The 26,966-nt window shown below is 37.3% G+C and overlaps 1 protein-coding gene across 2 annotated transcripts in view; it reads right to left on the reverse strand.

Moving 5' to 3' along the window:
* Positions 1–2,237: 2,237 nt before the first annotated feature.
* NSMAF (neutral sphingomyelinase activation associated factor) overlaps positions 2,238–26,966 on the reverse strand; it is a 38,941-nt gene continuing 14,212 nt past the window's right edge. The window contains exons 7-31 of one of the 2 annotated variants that reach the window (XM_036406315.2): positions 25,428–25,499; positions 25,017–25,064; positions 24,839–24,891; positions 24,200–24,329; positions 22,335–22,406; positions 21,407–21,515; positions 19,185–19,361; positions 18,142–18,221; positions 16,692–16,782; positions 16,539–16,602; positions 16,366–16,417; positions 15,288–15,408; positions 14,885–15,016; positions 13,079–13,121; positions 12,477–12,640; positions 11,040–11,148; positions 9,628–9,686; positions 9,111–9,178; positions 7,444–7,511; positions 7,086–7,209; positions 6,263–6,346; positions 5,093–5,243; positions 4,603–4,705; positions 3,529–3,638; positions 2,238–2,589 (exon numbers count right to left, since the gene is read on the reverse strand). In XM_036406315.2, the coding sequence (XP_036262208.1) occupies positions 2,495–2,589; positions 3,529–3,638; positions 4,603–4,705; positions 5,093–5,243; positions 6,263–6,346; positions 7,086–7,209; positions 7,444–7,511; positions 9,111–9,178; positions 9,628–9,686; positions 11,040–11,148; positions 12,477–12,640; positions 13,079–13,121; positions 14,885–15,016; positions 15,288–15,408; positions 16,366–16,417; positions 16,539–16,602; positions 16,692–16,782; positions 18,142–18,221; positions 19,185–19,361; positions 21,407–21,515; positions 22,335–22,406; positions 24,200–24,329; positions 24,839–24,891; positions 25,017–25,064; positions 25,428–25,499 (2,379 nt within the window). In that variant the 3' untranslated portion in view covers positions 2,238–2,494. The remainder of the gene's footprint in view (positions 2,590–3,528; positions 3,639–4,602; positions 4,706–5,092; positions 5,244–6,262; positions 6,347–7,085; positions 7,210–7,443; positions 7,512–9,110; positions 9,179–9,627; positions 9,687–11,039; positions 11,149–12,476; positions 12,641–13,078; positions 13,122–14,884; positions 15,017–15,287; positions 15,409–16,365; positions 16,418–16,538; positions 16,603–16,691; positions 16,783–18,141; positions 18,222–19,184; positions 19,362–21,406; positions 21,516–22,334; positions 22,407–24,199; positions 24,330–24,838; positions 24,892–25,016; positions 25,065–25,427; positions 25,500–26,966) is intronic. The other variant, XM_036406316.2, reaches the window with a different exon arrangement.

Raw genomic sequence — 26,966 nt, forward strand, 5'->3', positions numbered from 1 at the left:
TCCTGCAAGCCAATTTAATGGTACTGTTTGGTTACTAAATGATGGTCTCTGGAACCACTGTGGCAAGCCTACACTGGCAGTAATTGGTGGCTTCATGTAGCATTGGTATAATTCAGCCTCATGGGCCTAGCCCTGTGCCTGCAGTTATCTCTAAGGGCTTTGCCAAGCTGCTTTGCTTAGCTGTGAAATCTCTGGAGCCCAGACACTGATCTCTGCTTCTAACCAGTTTTAACTTAGGAGCAGATGAGTCAGCAAGGGCTGATTATAGATGTAATTGGGCTTTAAAACTCTGTTTACAGCTTAACAAGTGGCATTTGGTTACTTAAATCTTGTGACTCCCTAATAAACAAATCATGCTAAAACTAAAACTGAAAAAAAAAGAGTAAACCAAGACAACAATATGTTAGGGGAATGTAAGATGACAATACTTATATTTTTTGTTATCAGCCAGATTGCTGGAACTACTGGGGCAATCCACTGGAAAAAACAGTGGTAGACTGTCAGTACAAGAACTTCCAGCTATAGCAGATAGCAACCAGAAGTAAAAGGATAATCAAAAAGTTCCTTTTTTAAGGCAGAAATTAGCTAGCACTGAAGAGTAACTTATGATTAAATGCATATACATAAATTCAGAGAAACTGGAAGGAAGTATCCAGTCAACAGGGCTAACTTGATTTTTCCCCTTTAAAAAGCTATGGGTGCTTTAGGCAATGGAGCAGGGTGAGGGCTCTGTTTTGTGAGCATGCTTTACAGCACAAAGCAACCTCAGCTGCACTCAACAGCTATGCATACCATGCATCCCTGTTTAATCAAAAGAGTATAATCTCTCAGTGAGTTTTACCCTGAAGCTTCTGCTTCTTTCTCAGTTCTGAGTTATTTTCATGTGGTTTAGCTCAGCAGGAGGCCCCCTAGTGACAAAGGACAATCCTGAATTCACCCAAGCCATTTCCAGGCAAGTGTACAAAAATCACATGTTTGCATACACACAGATATGTTTGGGAAATAAATAAATTTAAAGGTGAAGAAACAGGGCAGACACCAAACATTCTCCTGCAAGATTAAGACTGGTACAGCAGGCATACATGGTATGGCTTAGCCTTTCACCATGTGTGACTTCACCACACACACTCATTGATTACATAAAAATAGTTATCTGCTATGCTAAGAGAGAGTGAAATAAATACCACTTTGGTTTAATAGCCTTACCTTACTGAAAAATAAGCTCACACTCTGGCATACTAGAATAGAAGACTGGGGGAATGAGAGAACAGCACCTAACCACAAGCTGATCGTTTCACAATACCAAGAAATAGCTGTGTCTTGGATAGGCATTGGGTGTCAAACCCAAGGCAGGGTGTCTGACTGAACACAGTTCAGTAGAACTTCCCCTGGACACAGTGCCAGGACACCTCAACAGCAGCAGAGAAATAAATAGATCCTCAGTCATACTCAGGCAGCATTACAAATGCAAATGCTTATTGCTATAAATAAACCATTAAATACTTCATTTAAATAATTTAAATATTTCAAGTCTTTCACTTCAGAACAGCTCCTCCCAGGAAAAGATACCCTGAAGTCCTACAGAGAAAGTAATCCTTGCGCAACACTGCTTTTGTTCCTGGGTTAAGACAGCTGAGGGATTGGATAAACCCAGGAACTTAGCTCTGTTTAAATGCCATACTGAAATTCCATCCCAAAGGAGATTTGAGTTAAAGAAGGCTGGGAACAGTAAACAAAACATGAAAATGCTGAAGATTACTAAAAGAAAAGAATAGTAATAAAAATGAGGAAAAGAAGGAGTGATAGTCTTTTATGCTCCAACTTCAGGCACAGGATTAGGGGAATATTTATCTCAACACATGTATGTGTATCTGGTCTGTTAGAAGATCAATTTTATGCTTGTCTTCTTTTCAGACCAATACATTAGTGCTGGTTTTGAGTAAGAAAAAGCAAGAGAGAATTTGTTCTTACTGTGCTGTATGCCTTTGCAAATAGCCACAGCTAAGGACTGTCAGGAGCCCAGACTGGGGACAGCTGCTGCAGTGTTCAAAGCAGGATTTACAATCACATGCATCTCCACTAAGAAGAAATGTTGACTGCACATGACAGACAGCATTAAGCTCCACACACCCTAAAAGGCGTAAATTAAGTATGCAAATGCTTCTTTCAAAGCAGTTTCAACAGCAAGCTATGATACATTCCATGTAAATCCAGCAATGACTGCAAGTTACGACCTCTTTAATTACAGAAAAATAAGTCTTTTATTTCATATCATTTTACACAAGCAATTTCAATATGATAGTCCATGAAAAACAAATGCATACTCTATGGAAGTTAAGAGCTCTCAGTGAAGTCAACATAACATAGAAAGTTGTGGTTGAACAAAGCTTCCTATCTGGTTGAACTTCAGCAGCCATCATTGCACAGATTTAAGTTCCTTTAAAAGGTTTGGTTTAAAATTAGAGTTCATTTAAATGACTGGAGGGAAAGGCACTTAATATTGCAGTTTCCAGAACATGATTTGTTTGTCTTCCCCTCCTGTAATAACACTGTTGCACTGTTCATTCATCCACATGGACATTACAGCACCTGGGAAACAAAATCACAAACAAGTAAATCCAAATGCAAGTAAGTGTGGTACTCGAGATGACAGAACAGATCTTTCTTTGAGAGAGTTTAGCATAGTCTGAGCATTGGATTACACTGACACCATATATGCTAAGAGGAATTTTAGTCAGGTCCTAGGTAGCTGCTCTTATTCATAGTAAGGATCTCATGCTCCATTCCCTCAGCTGACTTTTGGTACTAGAGGGACATCATTGCTATGTAGAATGCAGATGGCAACTATGGAAAGCATTCATGGAGAATGAGCTTTTTCACTGACATTTGGAATTTTCATGGTAAAAGTGTATTCACATCTTGTAGCATATGCCTCAGAAGCCCACTTCTGAAAAATCCCCAACTACAGAATGATCTCTCCACAGGTCAAGTTCCAGTGTAAAACTTACAGTAGGGAAGTTTGAAACAACTGTTCTTAGTTAAATAGCCTTAAAAACTTGACTTACTAAAACTTAGGTAGTTTTTCCCCACACATCCTGGTTGCTGATAGACTATATAGATACATTTAATATGCCTATAAATCCCCATCCAAAACAAGTTTACTAGAGAACTTTACCTAACATTGTTAGACTCAGCCTGGACAGACTGTGGCAAAGACTACAGTAAAGTCTATACTATATTTGAGGGCCAAGAGGTAGAAAAATGTTGACTTTTGCAATGTTGTGGTAATTAGAAAAATTGAAAGTCATTTCCCTTTGGCCAGTCTTCTACAAAGCAATATTCCTCCATTCTAACTTGATTTCCTAGGAGGCTTACATGGACCTACTTCTAATTCTGGTGTTTCAGGTAAATCTGACATCAGGAACAGCAAGCTGGGTGAGCAGATGACTCTCAAACTTTTCAGTACTAGAAGAGCTGGAAAATAGGAATCTCACATTCAGTTTGAGAATAGGAATAGTTCAGGCATACCTGTATGTCCTTTGATTCTTTCAGTAATTTTTCCTCCAAGAAGGTCCCAAACCAGTAATTCGCCAGATTGAGATCCTGATAAGATGGTATTTCCATCCCATTTGAAGCACCTGCAAGTAAATCTCAAATTAGTTCATGTCAGGCTTTTGCATGATGACAGCCAGACATTTCCAAACTAGGTCAAAAAAGAACTGGAAATAAATTATGAAACCAAAGGAAACTACTTTTTAACACAGTCTTTCTGGAAAGATTATTCCCAAATTATTTTAAAGATCCATGGCCCAGACTTGGTTCTGTGACTGCCCTAGACCCAGCCAGGCCTTCCCCTGGCAGAGTGTGAAACAATCCCGTAACAGAAGAGGGCCCAGTCAGCTATGCATGTGTGTGATATCCCAGTGCTCTCATGAGCCACCACTTTCACTTCTGCCACTTCATATTCCTGAAACCATCACTTAAAAAGCAAAGATGACTTTCAGGTAAATAACTAGTGAAAATATATGTGAACATGCATATATAATTATGTATACCCACTAAAAAAATGAAGTGTATTCCATGTATACCTGCTATATTTTTACTCCAGTAACTGAGTAAGCATTCCATCTGTTTATCTGATAAACCATAAATAACTGTATACTTTTCAGTTGGTGGAAAAAGGTGATTGGTCTTTGATTTTAAAAGCCAGTCTTTTTTTAAGACTATCAAAAAAAGAAAACATTGAAACAAAACCTCCACAACAAACCCAAAAAAATCAGTATTAGTGACAGAGATTATTTAAATAAGAAAACTCAACTCGTTAGACATTTCAGTAGCTCAGCTGCTGGAAGAGCTGGTTAGCTACAGCTGTCATCATCTTTAAGGGACATGACAGTTGTTGAAAAGTTGTTTACTCAGAGAGCTGTTTGATTTTGCCCCAGTTTGGAAAGCTTGATCGTAATGCTAGAATGCTAGAATGTCAGTCTTTTCACTCTAAAAAGTGATTCAATAAAACAAAGTTCCCAGTAGTCTGGCCCTTCCCACTCTGCTGTCACCAACCATCTCCACCCAGCTCCATAACCTGCATATTCTCAGCATTACCTCTGTGGCTCTTCAGTGGTCACAGAAGATACAAGCATTCCAGTTTGTACATCTATTACTTTAAAACAACAGTCCTCCCCTGTGCTCAGTAGATGTCTGCTGTCTGTACAAAAGAAGGAAGCAAATAAAAGAAACAACAAGAAAAATCATGTTCAGACATTCAGTTCCAATTGTCAAAGCACTCTGTGATCAGCATGTTGGATGTGACGTTACCTGACCTACGTATCTATAAATAATTTACTGGAAATTAAGTCTCTAAGCAAGCAAAGATAAACAAGATTGGTTTAGAGTCTAGATCGCTGGTCTACAGCCTAGCATGACCTTGTGTACAATTAAATTCTTTACAGAGGAGATGAGTGACAATCCAAAACATCTCACCATCCCCCTTAAAGCAGTAATTCCAATAAGAAAGATATATTATATGGTATTAAGAATAAGATTCCCTCTGAAACTCCCAACAGTGCACATTAAAAACTGAAATCCAACGTACCAGGACTAAAAGCAGCATGAAATACAGTCCCAGAATGATGTGGCAACTGATGCAACACTGTTGCTGTAGTAACATCCCAAACACTAATGGTACCCTCTTTGGTTCCAGATGCCAGGATGGTATTTGCAGCATTAAGATCCATTGTATTTACCTAGGAAGTTAAACATCCCATGACTCCTCCTCTTCTTTCATGTGAGCCATCTTGAGACAGGTTTTAAACATACACAAAACAAGCCCATTATCCCTAAGAGGACATTTTATTTATGAAAAGCTTTGAATTTAATTCTCAACATCCTTTATTAGGTACAAGTATGAAAAATCCAAACTATAAGAGGAAAAAATAGGTCACTTTAAAGACCTTTTAAAAAGCTTTTGCTTTGCAGAATCAGAAATGCTAAGTGACATTTCAGATTGCTTTTAGTACCAATACTCTCCATCTAACTGCTAGACTCTACCCTTAAGGGTAAAATTTTTAACTTTTAAAAAACTTCCTACCCATCAGCTGTTTCCAGTTCTCTTGGGTACAGTTCTTAAATGTTATCAGAACCATTTCAGTATTTGCCAACCTTGTGATCTATTAAAAAACTAACTCTTAGGAAGGTTTAGAACATAGTAATTTTAAATATCTTCACAGACTGATATTAGTGGCCATAAACAAAAGTATGCAGTTACACATTTCTGATGCATTGCACACAATGTGTTTGTATATTTACAGTGAAATTCACTAAGATATTTACCATGACAGCATGGTAAACAATTCAGGATTTCTTTTTCATTTGCTTGCTTTACATTAAGAGGAAACTGTAACAATCAAAACACTTGAAAAAAGATTAATCTGTTTTTAAAAGCAAAGAGGCAAACATAACCACCCAATCTTTCCTGCCCCCCACAGGAATTCTGTGCATTCAAGTTGAGCAAGACAAATTAAGAAACCTCTGTTTACACTGGTGCTTCAGTCCCAAGAAATGGACCTTTCAACCCAGGAAGCCTGGGAACACTGGTGCAGAACCATCAGACAGTGAAAACCCCAAACAAAACAAAAAGGCCCTACACACATTTCCCAAAATACACCCCTCAGCCCCTAACCCAATCTTTGTGCTTTATCACTAGATCATGATTTAAATCATCAATTAATTTTCTTGTTCTCAGACACTGCATCAACATACTTACACTGACATCATGTTCTAAGTGTGCAAGCAGTTCAAAGTGGTGTTTTTTATTGCTCAAGGTCTCTCCAGGAACACAGTGCCACACCTACAACACAGATAGTTAAGTTTGTTCAAGGAAGCAGTAATATAACCCCAGATGAGTTCCTTCAGTGCTGAACTCTCACATTACAAGGGGGGGCTGCTTGTGTTCACTGTGGGCCTTGCCTACATGGCAGAGTACAGCAATGGCACCTGAACTCCTTTACCCTAAGCACAGCCACATGGTGAACACAAGTCTGCTCTCTCCAGATGGCCTACAGAGCCTACCTAAGAGCGGGTATATCACTGCACTAAATGTGTACTTACCAAAACAATCATACACAGCAGGCTTCAGGAAAGTTTTTCCTGTCTCTAGCTTCCAAATTATCTTTCCACCTAACTGTAGGCATGCTCTTTAGATTAGCAAGTTTCTGCTTCTCTTAGCTGAAGAATGTAAACTACAAAATTATTAAAAACATTTTAGAAATCTATTCCACCCAAGAAACAGAATTGCCAAAGTCACAAAACATTCCAGTTTCTCCAACAAATACAGTTTGTCTTCAGAATCCTCATTTTTTACAGTAAGTTATAATGAATGAAATTTCCCCAAAAAAACCACTTTAGCTTTGAAACAGTTGAGCTAAAGCTAAATGAAGAATAAGCTCTGGAAATAAACTTACTGTGATACTAGCCTGGTTATTCCTCTAGTACAACAGGTACAAACATCTCAAAGCATTTGGCAGGCTGAGTATTACAAACTGCTGGCTGTAAATAGTCATGCAACTCTAACAGTCCCATCTACAAACCTTCACAGTGGAATCCCAAGATGCAGAAAATAAGCGCCCATCACGCCAACAGATCTTACTGACTGCATCATCATGGCCCAACAGGACATCTTGCTGTCTTCCAAATGCAATTGAATAAAAATATCTAACAGAGAAAGGTTATAAAAGCATTACATTTTGTAAAACTTAAGGGTTTTTCTTTTAAATAAAGTAACTTTGTTTCTGTGGTTTCTAACAGAAATCTAGTGGGAAAAAACAGAAATACAGACACTGTGTTTTTAAAATGTGATGGTTTTCTGTATCATTATCTAAAACCATAAACATAGCAACCAAGGCACTCCATGAAATTCAATAAAGTCAACAGGAAGTAAATACACACATATGATTGTCCCATGAAGAACTTATGACAGTGGTATCTCCTGGTAAGATTAAACAAGATGATAAAGCCTGCAAGAAAGAAAAAAAAAATACTCAATTTCTTACCCCAAATCCAGTTCAAGTACATTAACGTGCTTTTGGAGAACAAGAAGCATTTTAATCTTCTATAAAAATAACATGCAGATGTTATATGAACACTGATCAAGAAAAACCTTAGAGGCTGGACACTGAACATCAAGAATACTTAATCTCTATTAAATAAAGGTAGCAAAAACATTCAGAAATACATGCAGAACTGATAAATCTTTTCAAATAAACTGGTATTTCAAGTACATGGTATGTAATTCCTCACTCAGAAGTAAGTGGGTCAGCTCTTCATCTTGTAAGCTGCTCTAAATTCTAGACACAAATAGCTAACAGAAACTAAAAATGCAGATTCTTCTGATGTTTGTTCTCCATCACAGGTACTTATCAGCTCAGGTCTTTCAAAGAAGAAATACAACTGTCTGATTCCTACTACTCTCAACAAGAAACATTATTTACAGGTACCTGCTCAGTTACATTACTGTCACTAGGAATGGCAAGGAAAAAAACAACAATCAGCCCAGTGCTTCTACCTGCTGTCATTACTGGTCATGTTTTAGGTCTGTCTGAAAAACAATAAGCTGCTGGACTGTAACACCACTCCTTTTAGCATTGCTTGAAGTGTTTAGGTCAGCACTAAAACTACAGGGAAAAGAATAAGAGTATACGAAGCCTCCTCATGAAAAACAGACTTTTGGCTTAGGAGTCAAAGAGCTCCCTTTTCACAGTGCCAAGAGGCAATGTTCCTAAATTTCCCTTTGCTGAAGATTAGGAATTGATGTATATAGATTCACCTGCTCATGTGCCCCATGGCAGACCATAGGGTCTTGATCCTGCAACTTACTTGGGGATCAGTCAGAGCATGTTATGGCTTCTGTCTGGGCAACACATTTGCCATTCTTGTTCCCCCTAGAGATGGTGATAGAGAGAAAACTGATGTATCTTGGTGTCTTGCACCAATAAAAGACTGAATATGGCAACTGGGAGTGTATTTTTATAACCCAGGTCTGGCCTCAGTGCTCAAGCACAGAAAATCAAATTCAGAATCCCTTTCCCAGCTCTTTAAGGAGCAGGGGGAAAGTGTTGTTCACAAGTTGCTGAGATCATTGCTCATGGAAGAAGGATGGCTCATTTTCACCCAGCACATTCCACTCCCTGTGCTTGGTTTTTCTCTGCTGGCTGACTCATAGGCTTCAAACACTTGGGTGCAGTAAGGCAATGCTGGTGTGAGCATGTGGTGGAATTTAAACTTTGAAATTCTGGTCCCAATGGCAGTTCAAGGTTGCTCAGGAAGATATCCCTGCTCATGCCAGACTGTCTACCACAAGCTCTTCCCTGGATAGCAGGGCAACTCAGAACAGAGACAGTGTAACCATTTAATGCTTCTTCCCCATATTTGCAGAATGTGCTCTGTCTCTCTGGTGGCCTGAGAGAGTCTCAATTCACTCTGCTAAATTATTCACACACAATACAACTGAGTAGGCAGGGGAAAGAAAGATGCATTGATGGATGCTAAGAGCCATCTAACTGAGCAGCTTTCAGAAGATTCCCAATCATCTCATTCTTATTTTGACAGCAGCCTACCATGTTTGAAAAGGACACACTTCTCTGGATGGTTTTCGAGTCTCTGGAAAACATCTTCAAAGTTGAATCTGGGGATAAGGGACAAAATAGAAAATAAAAAGACTATTTTATATTCTAGAAGCTAATAATTTTGCTCCTGCTTGAATATCTTAGTATGAAAAGCAGACACAGGTTTCTCATAGTCTCTGAAAAACTCTTTATAAGGCTTGTGACTTGGGCCTGGAACTACCCATTTTTGTACCAGTTACAGATGGACTACCAGATGCTCATCAAACTGTAAGAGAACTCTGGTATGTAAATGGACAAACTTCCATTATTGTTATCACTGAAATTATCTCCCTAGCCTAGATAATATTGAAATGCTTGACTCAAAATCATCTAAAACTGAGCAAATTGATATAGTTAAGCTATTCAATTACATCAGATATATATTTCAGTTTCATGCCATTTTGTTAAAAAAACAACATTAACCTGCATTTACCCTGCAGGTTGTGGTAAATACCTGTGCAATACTTACCCTGGGATGTAGTGAAAACAGAAGACCCATTGCAAGTGACTGCTATTCCAGTAATTGCCCTGTTTAATACAAGTAAGCTTGTGGGTGACTTCATAGATTTTGAAACTGAACCACCATACTGTAAATAGACTACAGCTGAAATCTGTTATTTGAGCTCTGTAAGAGCTAAGACATTCAAGGAGATTAAAAACACTACAGTGGTGTGTTATCTGCCTAGAGACAAAAATATACCTTGACATAAAATGTGAAACACCAGGACAGGATCCCTATAGTGTTCTGTAAGAACTCCATCTTCATCAGAAGGGACTTGCCCGTGTGAGAAGATAAATGGTTTCGCATTTAGTTTTTCCAATTCTGGATTAGCTACAAATAATCAGGAAGCTGCCTACAAGCAGATACTGAAAACCTCAAGTGTCGGGAATTGGAACTTGCACATTTTTTTCTCTTTTAATTTGACACTGGCAAAGTCACTATAGGAAGAAATTTAGACAAAGCTTATGTCAGGGAATTAGGAAGCACAGAGCATACTGCACAGCCAAAGTTCTGTTACACAGCTCTGCGTCTCATTATTTCTCAGCAGTCTTCAGGAAAAAAAAGTAATAAAAATAATCTGAAGCTGAAATTTGAGGCTCTTTTCAGGATCAAGATTTTTTTAATGCTAACAATCTGGTAACAGATTTCTCACTACAAATATTACCTTGTTTTAGGGACAGGATAATGTTTTCCTAGATTCAATTACAGTCACCAAGAAAGTAGCTGGATTCAAGGTAGTAAGAAATCCTCCTAACCAGCCCAGTCACTAGGACAAGAGATGGGGGCAAAGGAAAACCTGTTCTTTAACACATAGCTGACGTTGTTCATTATTAGGTATTTTCAAAGTTCACCTGAAAAGAGCCCCTACTGACCCTTGAATCCCTAGGAATCCACCAGAACAGCAGTTTGGTACCCAGATAAACTAAAAACCTATAGCTGGAGACTTGGCAAACTGCTCATGCAGCAACAGCTTGAGGTGTACAGTGGAACAACTTAAGTGTTTAACCTTTCAAATCTGATGGGATGAAGTTGTGTGCTCCTGACATTATAAAAAAAATAAAATGGAGTCTTTATCTGGCTGCTATTATCAGTTTTAGAGAAGAGTAATCAATATCTGCTTCAGGTACTAAAATGATAATGAACTTATATAGATCTAGAGCTAAGGAAAAACAATAGCAAAAATCAAGCTGACAAATACCTTCTCTGGATTCATAACCCATCATATACTTAAGTTCATCTTGCATAATCAAATCACTAAGTCATCTCCAAAAGAAAAGTATTTACCTTAAACCCTAACCCATCATTCAGATTGACACACAGATTTCCCCCCCCCCTCCCAATTCAGTGGAAGAATTTTGACTGGAAAGAATAGTACCTACTCTTTGTGAATTTTACACTGTGTATCTAATTTTAGTTTGGCAATATTGTTCCAGGCAAGTGTTATACTTTCTTCTGTCAAATCTTCAAATGATTCTTCATTTGGAGAAACTGCAATAAAATGCCACAATAAAGTTCCATCACAAATAGAAAATAAAAAGACATATTTCAAATACCTAGGTAGCTGACATAAATATGAAATTACAGAAATCATGCAGAGCTTCAGGAATAAGATTGTTAGACTAATCCAAAGGAAATGGAAAACAAACAAACAAAAAATGGAAACCTAAAAACTCTGCAGCAATGTTTTGATGTCCTTTGAAATGTCAAGGCCTTTCCAGATGGAAAAGAGCTAGAGAAGCCATTTGCTGCTACAATGAAGTATATGCTTTTATTATTCTATTGCATTATGTTAAGAGTGTCACAACTTCATTTCACTTTTGCAAAAGTTAAGGGATTAAAAATGCAATGAAATTGAGATAATTAGATGTCAATTATAAAATGGTCATACTCAAGAGAAAACATTGATGAATGAAATAATGACTTAGGCAGCAAATCTATTTAATACATGACCATTACTATCACCACATACATCTCTCAAAGCTTCTCTTGCCATTGGATGCTACAGGTTGCCATGCTAAGTAGCACTCATTGTCACTCCTCTGCTTCAAAGTGAAGGCCATCAAATGGTAAGTGAATTGAAGACAATCAAATGAGAAAGATCTTTCCAAGTGATACCTGGGCTGAATCTTCAGCCCAATTTAGAGTTAAATCACTATATAATTTATGAAGACAATAGCATCTTAGGTTTGGAGAAGTGGTTTAAGTCCTGCCTTGAATGGCAACTGTAATCCCTGTGAGGGCATTGCAATCCTTTTTTAGAAGAAAGTTACTCAATCAACTCCGTCCCTACAATATAGGGGGAATATATGGGGAAAAATATGTCCTTTCAGATTTTCATTCAAGTCATGGAAAAGGAGAAAAAATTCAGATGCTTAATTTAAGTTCTTAAGGTTTACTTTGATCAAGCTAATTAACTAATTACCCTCCTAAGACATTCCTGTTAAAAAACCAAACAGATCTTTGCATCATTTAGAATGCCTGCAGATAGGGCCATTGAAACTGCTGTCACATCAGCTTGAATTTAAAGTGCCAGGAAAGGCCAGGGATGATCGCCCTCCCACAGCTTCAGAAGCAGAGGTGCAACAGTTCCAGAGGAGACCACTGGAACAGAAGGCAAAATACAGGGCAACAGCTGTATATTGAAATTTGAAACTGGTCTGGTTTTGTTTTTCTTTAAGATTTAGTTCATGGATTTATCTTGAGTTGGCTTACAGGGAAAGTAGCTAAGAGAGTTGTATAATGAGATCCTGTGGGAGAAAGAAACTACTCAAAATTACAAATCTTTCACATTGTTAGTTTATCTATTAAACATTTACCTGGAGACTCAGCTATGGAAGTGCTGTGACTAGATGTTCGAGACAAGCTTTTCAATTTCTGAATTTTCCTTTGAGGATGAGGGGTTGTAAACAACTGTTTTGGCGTCTGTCCAAACTCCAGGATTTGTGTCAGCAGAGCTACTTTTTCATTGGGGTCCATAATACTTTACAAAGCAAGATATATAATTAAGCCATGGAGGCAAGTAGTTTTTTCCCCTCCCCTTCCCCAAAAGCATGGAACTGTGTGTGCAGTTACTACAGCACTGCAGGCCATCACATATTCTTACAGAACTGACTTACTGAAGATTTACAATCACAACAGCTTCATAACTTTGTTTATGTAAAATAACAATATTCTCAATGACTGAAAAAGTGAAGCACTTCCAGAAAAGTCAGACTGAAGAAATGCTTAAGAAACAGTCTTTCAAATGCAAGCTAAAACTGAGAATATGGTGCTGGTTCTCTGCATATTTGGGAGTATAAAATGGAAGAGCAACACCATTCATGTACAGAGCCCTTTTACAGCTGGCAGAGAACCTGGAGAGATACTGAGAAACTTAGCTAACTGCTTTAACAAAAACATTCAGATTCTTGTTAATTACCTGTTTAAATCCACTCCTCCTTCATAAGTTAATGGGTGAAACACTGGAAAAAAAAGTTTATTTGTACAATGTAGATATACAAGGCTCATTTTGTTTGTCTTCCTACAAACAGAGCTGCATTTTTACTCACAAAATAAGCTATTTCAGCAGGCATTAGTTTGAGGTCTTACATTTTAATCCTGTTTTTTTACCTGAAAAAACTTAGGACTTCCAAGAGATTTTCAGAAAGTTTCAGAAAGAATTAGTACTTTCATAGAGGAAGGATTGCTTACTCAAGCTTCATTAAATACCTACCCCCAGTAAATAAATATATAAACAGATAAATAAGAAAGCAAGCACAGTTACATAACTGGATCTTTGGTTAATTTTCAGACAGGGAACAGAAAGTAATAAAGAATGATCAGAAAGATCAGTGTATTCACCTTTCCAGGTGAATTGCCATGACACAAATGACTTTGAGGCCTCTGCTTAAGAATATTTACTTTGACCGAAGTTCATTCATACCCAGATCCCTTCTGACTCTCTTATCTACTTAAAAGTCTGCAATTCATTATGCTAATAAAAATCCATACTGCATCAGAAGCAGCACATTATGCATAAAAAGTGCTCTCATTAGTGGTCTCTTTTGAGAGGTAAAAATATAGATGCCATAATTTATATGCTGATTTACTGTATTTAAAGTCTGTGGTCCATTGTAATTGACACTTATCCTCACAGTATGACTGAATGCCAAATCCTACAGCTCTAAAATATAGCCAATCATATGTTAAGGACACGTAGAGAAAGTATACTGGAAAGAAATTAACAGCAGGAAAACAACCCGATCCGCCCCCAACCAAACAGCAAAAAAACCCCAAAACCAAACAAACCCCAGCAAAACAATCCTTGCTATCTCAACTATCTTTCCCTGGAATTAGAAATTAGAAACTATCTTTCCCTGGAATTAGTGCCAAGTATCAAAATGTTGCTTGTTCCTACTCTCACCACTGTTGTAGGAAGGTTTTCTTTCTAAACTTATTACATCTTTAAATGCAAACTATCTCAACATTTTCTGTTACTAGAAGTCCTTCAAAAGGATCAGGACTTTTGGAATAAATGCCCTAAAAATCTGATCTGCTACTCTTGTTTTAAAGAGGGCACTTTCTTATTGGGTAGTAACATACAAAGCTAAAATACCAGACTGATGAATAAGTTAATCATTGGTAATACTATTAGGTGTAAATAATCACATTTACACAGCAGTAACATAACATCCCCCTTTGTAAGGGCCCATAGTGGCTAGATCCATGTTCAGAGTAAGGTTGCAAACAGCGAAATGTCTCACATGCAGTTATGTGTATGTGTACAAGGACGAACCAACACACACTTTTTCCTTCATTCTTGCTCCAAAGACCTGGAGCCCATCAGCCCATTCTTTCCCTTGTCCATTCTCTCAGGAGGAGGGGGACATTGTATTGAAATTCTCCCACTGAAATTACAGTGGAGGAAGGCTAAATACATGTTTATCTGGAGACCCTGCAGGCTTCCATTTTTAATTGGGAAACACTAATTCCATAATATATTGCCACAGCATGATGTGCAAGCAATTCCCAGCAATGCTACAGAATCATCTTGTCCACCCTCTGAAGCACATCTTCAAAGATGCAAATCACCATGAAGGCAATACTGCTTTCATAAGGATCAAGCATTCAAAGCACAGTTATGAACACTCAAAACAAAATAAGCATTACAGATATGTTGTGATTTACCATTCCTGCCTAATTGAAGCATCCTCTATTTTTGCTAGTTCTATAAATGTGTATTTACCATTGTGAGCTGCAACTGCTTCACTTCCTTTCTGCTTGTAGCCAAATATGATGTCAATCCATTCATGAAGATGTTCTGATACATATGGACTTTCTAAAGCCTCTTGGCACTTCTGAAGAAAGTCATCAGGACCTGATGAGATAAAGGTTAATTAAAGGAGAAAATATCCCTTTCAGTATTGGCATCCATCTCTCTTCCTCCTCATTCTTAAAAAGCCAACAAAACAAAACACCCTACACTAAATGTCAATTTTCTTATAAAAAATTAAAAGCACCTATTAATTATGTTGTGCTTTATAGAAAGAGTTCACTTAGAAGAAACCAGAATGAACATTTTTGAGGAAGAACAATGATTCCAGCAATCTTGAATTAGTTAACAATATAAGAAGTTTGACTATTATTACCTGATGCCCAGGGTGGAAGCTCTACATCTTCAACCATCTTTCCACCTTGCCTTTTTCCCAAGTCCAACTTCAAACTATTTACTAGAAAACTAGAATCATTTTCATAAAATTCTGGAATCAACTGGAATTTTAAAAAACAAACAAACAAAAAAAAACAACCAAGTTTTGATATTAGTTTAGCTTTCATCACTTAAACATATTCAGTGGAAAGAAAGTTATTAAAGTTCATATGTCAAGCCCTAAAGTTGGGCAGGCTTTCCAGGTTTTACCTACAAGACAGTTCTCTGAGCCAAACTGCTAAATTCAAAGTGGCACACATTTTAACAAGTAATGTGTGACATATGAATCCATAACATCTATGAGTATCTTCAGAACTCTTATTGCATAGCTACGTTCTCATTTTTAAGATATCAAGTAAGAGTCAAGACTAAAATCTAGAATAAAACTAAAATTATGACAAATTTCAGAGGTTAAATCAATTATTTAAATATCACCATATCTAACCATTAACTCTAGATTATTTTTTTAAAAGCATCACTGTATTAATGTTTCTTTGATAAAGGAGTTTAACAGTACTTACTATGTGACAGTTTATTCTTCTCAACACATTCTACAAGTTAAGGTTTCTCAGGGCTCAAAACCCCAAGATACTACTTCTACAGTTTCTTCCACAGTTTCTTCATTCTCTGGATGAAGCATTGCAATATAGCCAATCCTTACAACATTCCAGCAGACAATATATAAAATTGTCTTTTCAGCCTTAATCTACGCTCTGGTAATTCCCATGTATTTCCATTAACATTCACATTGATACTTCTGTTAAACTAAAAGCCAGAAATCAGGCACAGATGAGCAAACATGGAGTTGATATGGGATTAATATACAGTTAATAAAGGACTCATAAAATGCAGTCAACCAGCCTTACAAAAAAACCAAAAAACCAAACCCATACAACTGAAAAGCAGAAACAATGAAAAACAACCTAACACACTCCAACCAAACACTCTCAAATCAACAGTACATGAGAAAGTTAAGCACAGATGAGAAGACGTGAATAATTTTCCAGCCATTTATTTACCTCTTTGAAATCTGTTGCACCATCCAAACAGTTTTTCCAGGTTTCTGCAATGCTAGATAAGACAGATCAATCACACATTTGTTAAAAAAAAATAAAATTTAAGGCTTTGCACTCCCCATTGATGCATATTTGAAAACAAAACCAGCCTAGTTATAGACAAAATGTAAACAAACCTGTTGAACATTCTGTCAGCATGATCAAACTTTCCATTCTGCAGACAGAGCATGTATTCTGGAGCTAAGGAGAAGGAAAAACAGCATCAGCTTGCTCCAAACCTTGTCTGCTTTGGAGGTGTCTGCTCAGAGAGCATATAAAAGGTGCCTTACCAACTCTAACGAGATAAAACAAAACATAACCCGGAGAAGAATAATGGCTTCCATACATGAACTTGGGCTCTGGCATTTCCTGGTAACGTTTCTGCAGCATAGAAAGAAGAAAGAAACGTCTGTTTCAAATCAGCACTGCTGCTTTCCCTCAATTCTGAATACATACACACTGTTTCTTTTTAAAGGCACAGATTAGGACCACCCACCCTCAATTTTACTTCCAATGATAAAATAAACATTTAAGTTCTAATATCCATGCAGCTTTAATCAGAGCAGTAAATCAATATGGCAAAATAGTTGTCATAACTGATCATCCAGAACTATAGCGTTTTTTTCCTCTCTCACTTTAGCACATAACTGCAGTGACTCAAATTCAAAGAAGTGCAAACAAAGAATTGCTTCCTTTTTGTCTTTCACATAAAGGTTCATGAGAGTACGGAAGAACATGGTGACTTCCATCAACCTGGGAGATTCCTTCCTGTCTGAAGCTCCCATGCATTACTCTAAAATGTAACATAATACAAACAGAATGACTTTTACTGCAGTAAGCATGAAGCTAATAACAGTTTGAGGGAAGTCAGATCTTAGAAGGGAGACTTTATTTACTGTTACTGTAAACACAATATTGTTCATATTCTCTTGCCTTCCATAATCTTAGGAAACTATATGATTTTGAAATATTTTTATCTTTTTTTTATAAATATAATGGAGTTATTCTGGCAGTATTTTTTTCTAATGTTCCATAAATTATTTTGCAATAATTAACTTTCCATAGAAGACAATAATTTTACACAAATAATTTAAAGCCAAATAACTGAGGACCTTCTAAGTCTCTAAGCTTGTTTGACAGCTTATGAAAGGAAAGCCTGCCTACCTTGAGAAATAGAAAAACTATTATAAATATATAGAATTTTCAAGTTAGTGCTCTGACCTCCATGGATCCAAATTTCCTCCCTTTAAAGTTCTCTCCCTCAAATTCAGTATTTTTCTTAAATGGAAATACTTAAGATTTCTACCACTTTTTCTTATTTCTTTCAAACATGTGTTTTACATTACATACTTAAATCCATGGGTTTTGAAGTTTCATAAATTCATGTATGTTTATAGCATCTCAGTGCCACCATATATACATTAACTGGATTTTGGGATATTATTTTAAAAGTAAGGCAAAATTTTCAAAAGTATATACATATGAAAAGGTAGTAAGAGAGAGGAAATGGATTCAAATAATTTTAAATTAGTACTGACAAAACCAGTTCTGATTAAATTAAGCTGGAAAATAAATGTGGAATGGTTATAGGTATGTTTGCTTCTGTTAAAGTTTATAGCTAACTTTTGATAGAATAACTCCTAAGACATAATTCCCAAAGCTTGCTGGACAAAGCTCCTTTTATTGCCAATATGTACAAGGCACAAAATGTTCAGCATATGAATACCAAGATATACATACCACAAGTCTATCCAGCCTTTCCTTATTCAGGGCACCAATTGGTTTACTAAGGTCACGAAATGTTTCAGGCTTTGTCAGATCTTTAAAAAAAAACCAAACCAAATGCTTGGTTATAGACTCCAAGCATTCTACTAGACTTTAATGTACTCTAATCAATATTTAAAAACAAACCAAAAACCCTCCAGCCTATCCAAGCAGCAACAAAGCAAACAAAAGCCAACAGAGAACCCCTCCAGTAGTTTTTTCCCTCCCTACTAACTGCAATCCCATAAAGTCTTACTGTAAATAGCTGCTCATCTTCCTTCCAAGTACATATAATCTCAAACCTCTTGCTGAAGAACTAATAGTTAATCTATGGGGCACTTATTACAAGTAATATCATCTAATCAAGGTACTGCTACCAAAGGCACAAAAGCAGCTGGTACCATCTTCTTCTACTCACTAACCACTCTGTTAGGCTACAGTTAAGTCCCACCATACAATCGGATTGAAGTATTTGAGCAGGTGCTGATGAGTACCACAAGATTCCCCTATTCTGGTTCTTGCAGAGGGACACAATCTTCAAAAGGACAAAATCCCAACACAAACTGCACTAAGACCCTTAATCAAGGAGCCTATTCAGGCACAAGCCTTGTCAGCCTCTTGCATTCAATCTGCAATGCTAAGAATCATAAAAGAACACCTGGATTCTACACATCTCAGTGCATCTAACTTGTTAAAAAAAAAAAAAAGTAATTTTACTGCTTCTTTTCTATTTATAAGAATCACAGTGTCTTTGAATGCTCAGTACTGCTGATCTGCAAAGCAAGCAAGCAGATGTTTGGTACATACTCTGTATCTGAGGAGTGCAATACTTAACAGAAAAAGGTGAGGTATTTTGTCCCCTAAGCTAAAGGGGAAGGGTAAGGCCACAAGAAAACACCCAAGACCACTAATGCCAGGCTCATTTTGATGTAACATGAAGTCTATGCAATGTAAATGCTCCCCCCCCCACAGTTCAGGTTGGTCACGATGCACTAACATGCTTTTTCATATACACATACCTAACACTGAACTAGAGTAGTCTGCTATGATCCAAGGAAATACAGGATACTGGGAGAGATCATTGCAGCTTCTATCAGCCAGATTGTTGAGATGGAGAAGATACTGGTAATTTGATATATGTCCTCGCTGCCACTGCAACACATAACTTTCAGCTGTGTGCTCTGCAATATGATTTTCTGAAATAAAATAAAACAAAACATTAAGAGTTGGGAGGTTTGGAGTTTAGCCCCCAAGTTATACTGCGATTAACATGATGCAAGAGACTGTAAAACAATTAAGGGCACAGTTTCTTAAAAGAACAAGTCAGAATTAACTGGCAACTTTGTGTTGCCATAGCTACCATACTCCACGCATTTTTTAATATCTCTGCACGTGGGTCTCAATTGCATTTGGCCGAAAAAAAAAATCATAAAGAAGGAGTGCTGAAACCAAACACAGTAAGAATGGATGAATATTTACATAGGAATGGAAAAATATTTGCAGACCATGAACATCTCTCAGCAAGCTGGTAACCTTTAGGATTTCAAATTTCTAGAAGCAGTTCTGCTTGAGTCAAGAAAAAAGTTAAATATATTTTCCTACTGTAACCAAGGACACCCACTATCAGTAACTTGTGGAAAGAAGTCATGTATGTACATGAACAGGATTTAATTTCACATCCACTGAAACAGAGTAGAGGAAAAGAAAATTGGCCCAAACTCAAAAAACTAAGAATTATGCACCTAGAGTTCTCTTTGAAGTATAGGCAGGAGCTCAGTACATTCAAACTGCACTACCCTGCTTATTAGCTGTAATGTCAAGGTATGCTGCTGGAAAACTGGGTTATGTATTTACTTTTAAACTTTCTTCCATTGATTCTATATACAGCACCTGGGCAAGTGCCTGAAATAGAACTGAAGGACTGCATCCATGGCATGATGGAAAGAAAGAAACTTGGATTAGATTATGGCAAGCCTCTATTTTAGCCTCTATTTCAGCATAGGATGGAAAGACATTTTCCCATCTTTCCTTCACTGGAAAGACATAGTCCAATCTTTCCTTCACTTTAGGACTTTAAATTCTAGTAAAGTAAAAAACATTAGCACATTCAAAGAGAGGCTCTTCTGCTGCCAGAGAGATACCGAGGTGCTAAAAACACTTCTAGGGAAAGGGCTCACCATTTTTTATTTCTAAGCTCCAACATCACCAGCATTTTCATCTACATCTTGAAATTTCACCTTAGAAAATTATCCAGAAAAAGTCTGAAGCAGGGTAACAGCATGCAAGTATTTTAACAACAGAGAAAATTATATCAGAATCTATTTCCTTTCCAAAGAAAAATATAAAACAGTTCTAAAATAAAGTTATCATTCCTTTGTGGCCTTTCCATTTTTCTTTGTGAAGCAGGAGGGAAATGTCAACTGATATTTAGGCGAATTCATTGAAACAGAACCAGAGTCCTGGTACAATAATAAAATAGCACAAAATTTACATAAACATTTTCAATATTGGCAGTAAATATATATTTCAATGTTTCAAATTACAGAGAAACTCAGCCTTTTTCTCCCTTTTTTTTCCAGAACACACATGTTTTAGGAAGTTTCTGTTTACAATCTGCAAAAAAATAACCATCACTTTCTAGGAATTAATGTATACAAGATTTAATAGAAATGAGAACTCAACTCTTTCAGAACTGTAATTTTCATCAACCACTCCTAAGACTGAGAAAATTTCAGGTACTTTTGTGTAGACTGGAAATCCACCAGGAAGTTTCTCAATAAGGTCTTAACTGAGTCCTAGGGGGATCCACACACAAGCTAGTCTATATCTTTTCAGCAAAACACAATTTAGCTGAGTGGATCTTATTTATCCTTACTTTGAAGATAGTGTTTTGTGGGTTTGTTTGTTTCATTTGTTTGATTTTTGGTTTGGTTTGGTTTTTTTTTTTTGAAGTGGGCAAAGGGGGCTGTTAAATGACAGTGTATATCAAGTTGCAAATTAAAAAAATTAGTTTTGCCTCAATAATGCCTCCTCAGCTTTCACACTCAGCTCTTCAAACACAACCAAACTGGTGCCATTTCACAACATTCATTCTGATCTTTGCTCACTTCTATTAAAACTTGTTACAGCCTATATATCTGTATATTTTTCTCATTCTTCCCACACACCAATAGAGCAAAATCCAGGCAAATTTCCCTTCCCAAGCTACTACACACTACATTAATAAATAAATACTCCAAACCTATATATTTTGCAATAAGGCGATAGACCTCATCTCGATCCTGACAGTTGTAGAATTTCAAGTAGATGTCAGAACACAGATCATTTTCTGTGCAAAATACTTCAAGTCCCTGAAATGTTAAAGTGGGGGGAAACAAATGAGAGCAATTATTAACAAGCTGTAGTACTTGTAGTTTTTAACAGAATGTTCTATTTACTAATAAGCCTTATGACTCTATACTAGGTAGCAGCTTTGCCCACAAAATCTAACATACTAAATTTTCTATTTCCAGTCACGAGAGCATTCAGTTTACACTGAGCCAGTAGGTAGGTTGTCTCTGTCTGGATTGATTAAGCCTAGTAATAGACATTTAATTCTTTGCATTATTCCATTCACTTAGGTAAAAAAAATGTATATTTGGTTTAAATGTGTTTTGAGACAAAAAAATTCTACAAGATTGAAATTTCAGTGCTACCACTGAAAGCACACAACTGAGGCTTCACTGCAGAGCTCTTGACATTCCTCAGTCATGTACAGCAGGAATCATCACTCCACATTAGTCTCAATATGAAGCAGTGACAAAACTTTCTCCATGAATCAATCCAGAGAAAATACACCAAGAGAGAGAAATTCATTCTGTCCCGTGATAGGTGCTTGAGATAAGTGGAATTAATTGCTCCCTAACGGTACTCCCTTCTCCTATGCTGACTGCTTATGAAAGAAGTTTTTCATCCTTGTCAGAATTCATTCTGTTTTCATCTTTTTGACAGCACAGGAAAAGGAAACACTTAAAAAAACCGGAAAGGATCATTGAGTACTGTTCACTATTTAATACAGAGTTTTTAAGAACACATGGCTTTTACCTAATGATGCAGACTGTTACAGCTGGTCTGTTTAAGAAACCATATATACAGCAAGACAATAAAATAAAATAAATACTTGAGCTTACCAGTGGCATCAGCCCATGTCTTCTTTTATAGATGCGACGCACATTTTGCAGTGTAATTTGTACAACTGGTTTCTGTGGAGGGGGAAGAAAAGATGGAGACAGTTCTAGTAGGTTTATGTTCTTCTACCTAACCCTCCTCAGAAAATCTGAAGTTTTTCTTGACTACAGATATTAGCAATATGAAAATAATACCCATCCATGTTATTGTAGCAGTGGAATAGTGATGCTAAGCAGTTATGTTAGAAAGAGGAAGCTTGTCTTTGCTGTTGGTTTTTGCCTGAGCAGCAGAGCAGTTTAGGAATAGGTAAGCAGCAGCGCATTATCCCGGGTCAGTCCCCAGTAGCAGTGCTCATGCACCAGAGAAGCAGAACAGGACGAACGCTATCCAAGGGAAGCCACTGGGCTGCCGGGCAAACCGTGCCAAGGGTGCCACCTGGCGGGTGGAACCAGAATGGCACCGTTATCCCCCTGAAACTCCTCTCCCTTGCTTGGACTTCCAGCACAGCCGAATCACAGAGTAATTCAGGTAGGAAGGGACCTTTAAAGGCTGCCTAGTCCAACCCCACTGCATTGAGCAGGGACATCTTTAACTAGACCAGGTTACTCTGAGTGTGGTCCCACCTAACCTTGAGTATTTCCAGGGATGGAGCATCCAGCACCTCTCTGGACAACCTGTGCCAGTGTTTTACCACCCCCATTGTAAAAACCTTTTTTTCCCTCTACCTAGTTTAAATCTAGCCTGTTCTAGTTTAAAACTATTAACCTTGGCCTATAGCAAAAGGGCCTGCTATAAAGTCTGTCCCCCGAATTCCTGCTCCTTTGTCAAACATGTTTTCTCCAATCCCCTTTTCCCTTCTCTGTACTAGCTCCAAACATTCCTTCCTCTTGTCACAGACATGATCTTTCTAATTCAGTGTTCCTTTCAGAGCACTCAGAGCTTTCTCTTTATTTTCCCTGTGTCTGAGTCCCCAGACTCTACTGAATCTTCTGCTTGTCTTTTCCTTGTCCTTAGGGCACTCAAATCAGGCAGATTGCTTTCTTTCCCCACAGGGTACCATTGGATGAGAGCACTATAGGAATGCTCCAGCCCTCAGCCCTGGGGAGGGAACTGGCAGTTCAGCATTGGGATTAGAGGATGGATCTAGCTTGGTACATCACCCCTGGCCAGACTGCGCTCCACCAGCCTACAGGACCAGTCATAGCCAGCTGGAGCAGCACCAGGGCTGCTGATGTAATCTCACATGTTGACAAGCAAATTGGAAAAAAAAATAAAAAATCTGAGAATTAAAGTTTTCTGGTGATTGTGCTACTGCCATGTCTACACTAAAGGTATTTCACAATATCATAGCTAAGTCAGTGGCCTGCTGAGACAATCACTTCTGTTTCTATGACAAAGTTCCAAAGCAATAATCCATGTGCAACACACACTCAGTTTTCCTCCAGAGAAAGAAATGGTCAGTTTAATAGAAAACCTAGCTAAGAGCTCCCAAAGTAAACTACATATATATAAAGCTCTCACTAAGTTGGAATGGTATCAGACTAAGATTGAGAAATTTATCTTAAATGAAATGTAACAAATAGTGATCTTCAAATATTAATAGAGAATGAGCAAAGGACATTTTGTGCTTTGTCAGTAGGAGGTAAACTTTAAGCAAGTTAGCACAGAATGAAGCCTCACAGAGAGAGATACACTGAATGCAGCAGAGATCAAAGGAAAACCAATGGCCTTCTAAAAATAATTGAAGATAGTTGCCTTGGAGATGTGCTCTATGTGCATTTGAGAGAAAAAGTACAGAGAATTAAAACTGTCTGCTAGCAGGGCAGCGTGCTCACATTGTAAGCAAGACCATCTATGAGGCACTTACAGGATATCCATTAAGAGGCTGGAAGTACAAGTTAGCATCACTAACGCACACATGCCCTGGATTAGTCACCAGTGGCGTCACCATTTCTGCTTTGCATTCCATATGCAGCGTTTCAGAAATGCTTTGAAATCTACAAGTGAAGAAAAGGAGTAAGTTTACCTCCAGTTCTTACTTTGGTAGAGGCACCCTTAAATTACTTAGAAAGGTTTCAGTCAGTTTATAGCCTTGGGACATCAGAATGGGGACTTCACTAAGCCTATTTTACACAGGAATAAAGTTCTTTTTTGGGACCACCACATTTACAGACACTCCAGAAAGGAACACTGCTACATTCTGCTCCAGTCTCAGGGCAGTAAGTCAGTTGTCTTCTCTAGAACTATAGTTTTATTTGGCATGAACTGATGCCCAATTGCAACAAATTCACAGAGAAATGAACATTTTTGAGACAAAGTAACACATTCATCTTCTCAACACAGAATTTCCTGCTCTACATTCCAGGCGCTTCAAAATACTGATAAGCTAACTCTCTGAATTAGAGAACTTAGACTAACTCAACCAGCCATCTAACTATCAGCGCAGTAGACTAATCAACCAACAAGATGAAAATTATTTCCCAGGAGAAAGTGATTAGAAAAGTACCTGTATTTATCAAATGAAGTTCTAGCCAAGCGTGATTGTAATATAGCAGTTATCTAATGTGGAAGGAAAGAAAAGTTAATATGGTATCTGATTCAAATGCAATGAGAAGTTAATTATTAAACACTGATATCACAATTTCATTATTAAGCAGGGATATTAGAAATAATCAGATACTCACCATGGCAGCTTGATCTCCCATCTTATCTAGACAAGAAGCCCTGTAAAGCTAAACAATGAGCTTTAAGTGAAATTGCACAGAGATGTCCCACACAGCTCAGAAGTCAACAAAACAGGAGGGGCTTTAGCATTCTTGGTGATGGCATACTAAAAGATCTATTACAATTTCTTTTTAAAGTAGGAAATATTTATTCACTTCTACTGCCACGTTACTACTTCGCTTAGCATGACCCTGCATACTGACAGCTACTATGGGACACTTACAACAGCTGTCAGAACTAGATGCTGTGTTCAAGTCCACATTTTAAAAACAGATAATCCAAGGTTTTCACCTTGAGTACAAATAAAACTCTACACTAAAAATCAAAAGATGCTGTCATGAACTATGCAGGGATATCAAATAACCACATACCTGATGTAGAGTTTGCACAACATCTCCTACTTTCCAAGCAACATCCAGTTGGAATAAGTGTTCTGTTCTACCCTAAAATTAAAAGTACATTTACTACGAATTAATTTCAAATAGAACTCAGTGGAAAAAAATAAAATTAAAGTAAACAAAATGAAAGACTCCTAAATAATAAAACTCTAAAACCCAGTAAAACTATGCTATTAAAGATTGTGTTATATGCCAAAGATTGCAAAAGCAGATGTTGATCTTTTTTCTTTACAAATATATCTTCCTGGGCAAAGCTCTCTGTGCAGTGTTGTTTAATACAATACAGCACAATAGCTCTGAAGTGAATAAGTTAATGTAGTGCAAACATCAATAAATGAAAAGTAGTAGCTGTTCTGCCTATTTTAACATCTATTTTAAACACTTGCAAATATAGAACTAGCAAATGACATGTTACATTTTAAACAGCTACTGTATTTCTTATAGATGAAAGACACCAGCCCATCAAATCTTTAAAGACTAGGCTAAAAAAGTTAGTCACTCTCATCTACATAAGTAGTTTTGAGCTGAAAAGATCCCAAATCCAGTCAACAGTCTATTTTGACTAGTCATTCACAAAAGCCTCACTAACACATCAACCAGCTTATGTGGCACACTCATTTTTCTCCTACGAAGTTTTCCCAGCTTTCTTAAGAGTAATTTTATAGGAGACATTCCTGCTTTTACTTAAGTATATTAAAAGTGTATGGATCAAGTGGCACTAGCTTTACTCACAACTCATATTTAGCAAAGGTTGTTGAATACTTTCATGACCCCTGAATGCAGTATAAAACTGTATCAACATGTTTCTGTAGCATTTTGTGATTTCTCAGGCTAGACTTTAAAAAAAAGCAGCAAAGTGATCAGTAAGACTAAAGCAAGACATCAGTCAGTAGATACAACTGGATTAATTTTAACAGAAGGAAGGACGACATGAAAATCTAGATGATCTTCAGTGTAATGTATGTGATCTGAGCTGAACTGACAGCAATGCAAGAGGAAAGCATGCTTCGAAAAGCAAATGGAACTGGATTATAGGGAGACATTAAATTCAGCAGCAATTTAGATAAAAGCCCTGCAACATTTCACCCAGAGCATTGTTTTTCTTCAACACGAAAAAAACACAGCTCTAAGAAATCCTAGTGAATGGTCTACAAGTATTGCTTACAGCCAACAATGTGACAGTTTATGTGAGCAGTTTCTGTAGCTCTCCAGCCATATTCAAATACAAGAGCTCAGTATTTTATAATTGATCTGAAACAATCAAAGAAAGACATGGAAGATAAAAAGTATTACTCAATTCCAGCACTCAGTGACATATGGAACTGGCAACAATTCAAGTAGAAAATATCTAGTAGCAACAGAAAAAAAATCAGAAAAGATTGAAGGTGAATTAGATTTCTTGTTTCAAAATGCAGAGAAAAAGCTGCACTTCAGTGGAGTAAATTGTGATGGTTAACTGTCAGAAATGTTTTAGCTGTGGATGAACCATAACTTAGAAGAAAATGGAGAGCT

Source organism: Molothrus ater, chromosome 1 (assembly GCF_012460135.2).
Source record: "Molothrus ater isolate BHLD 08-10-18 breed brown headed cowbird chromosome 1, BPBGC_Mater_1.1, whole genome shotgun sequence".
Classification (NCBI taxonomy): domain Eukaryota; kingdom Metazoa; phylum Chordata; class Aves; order Passeriformes; family Icteridae; genus Molothrus; species Molothrus ater.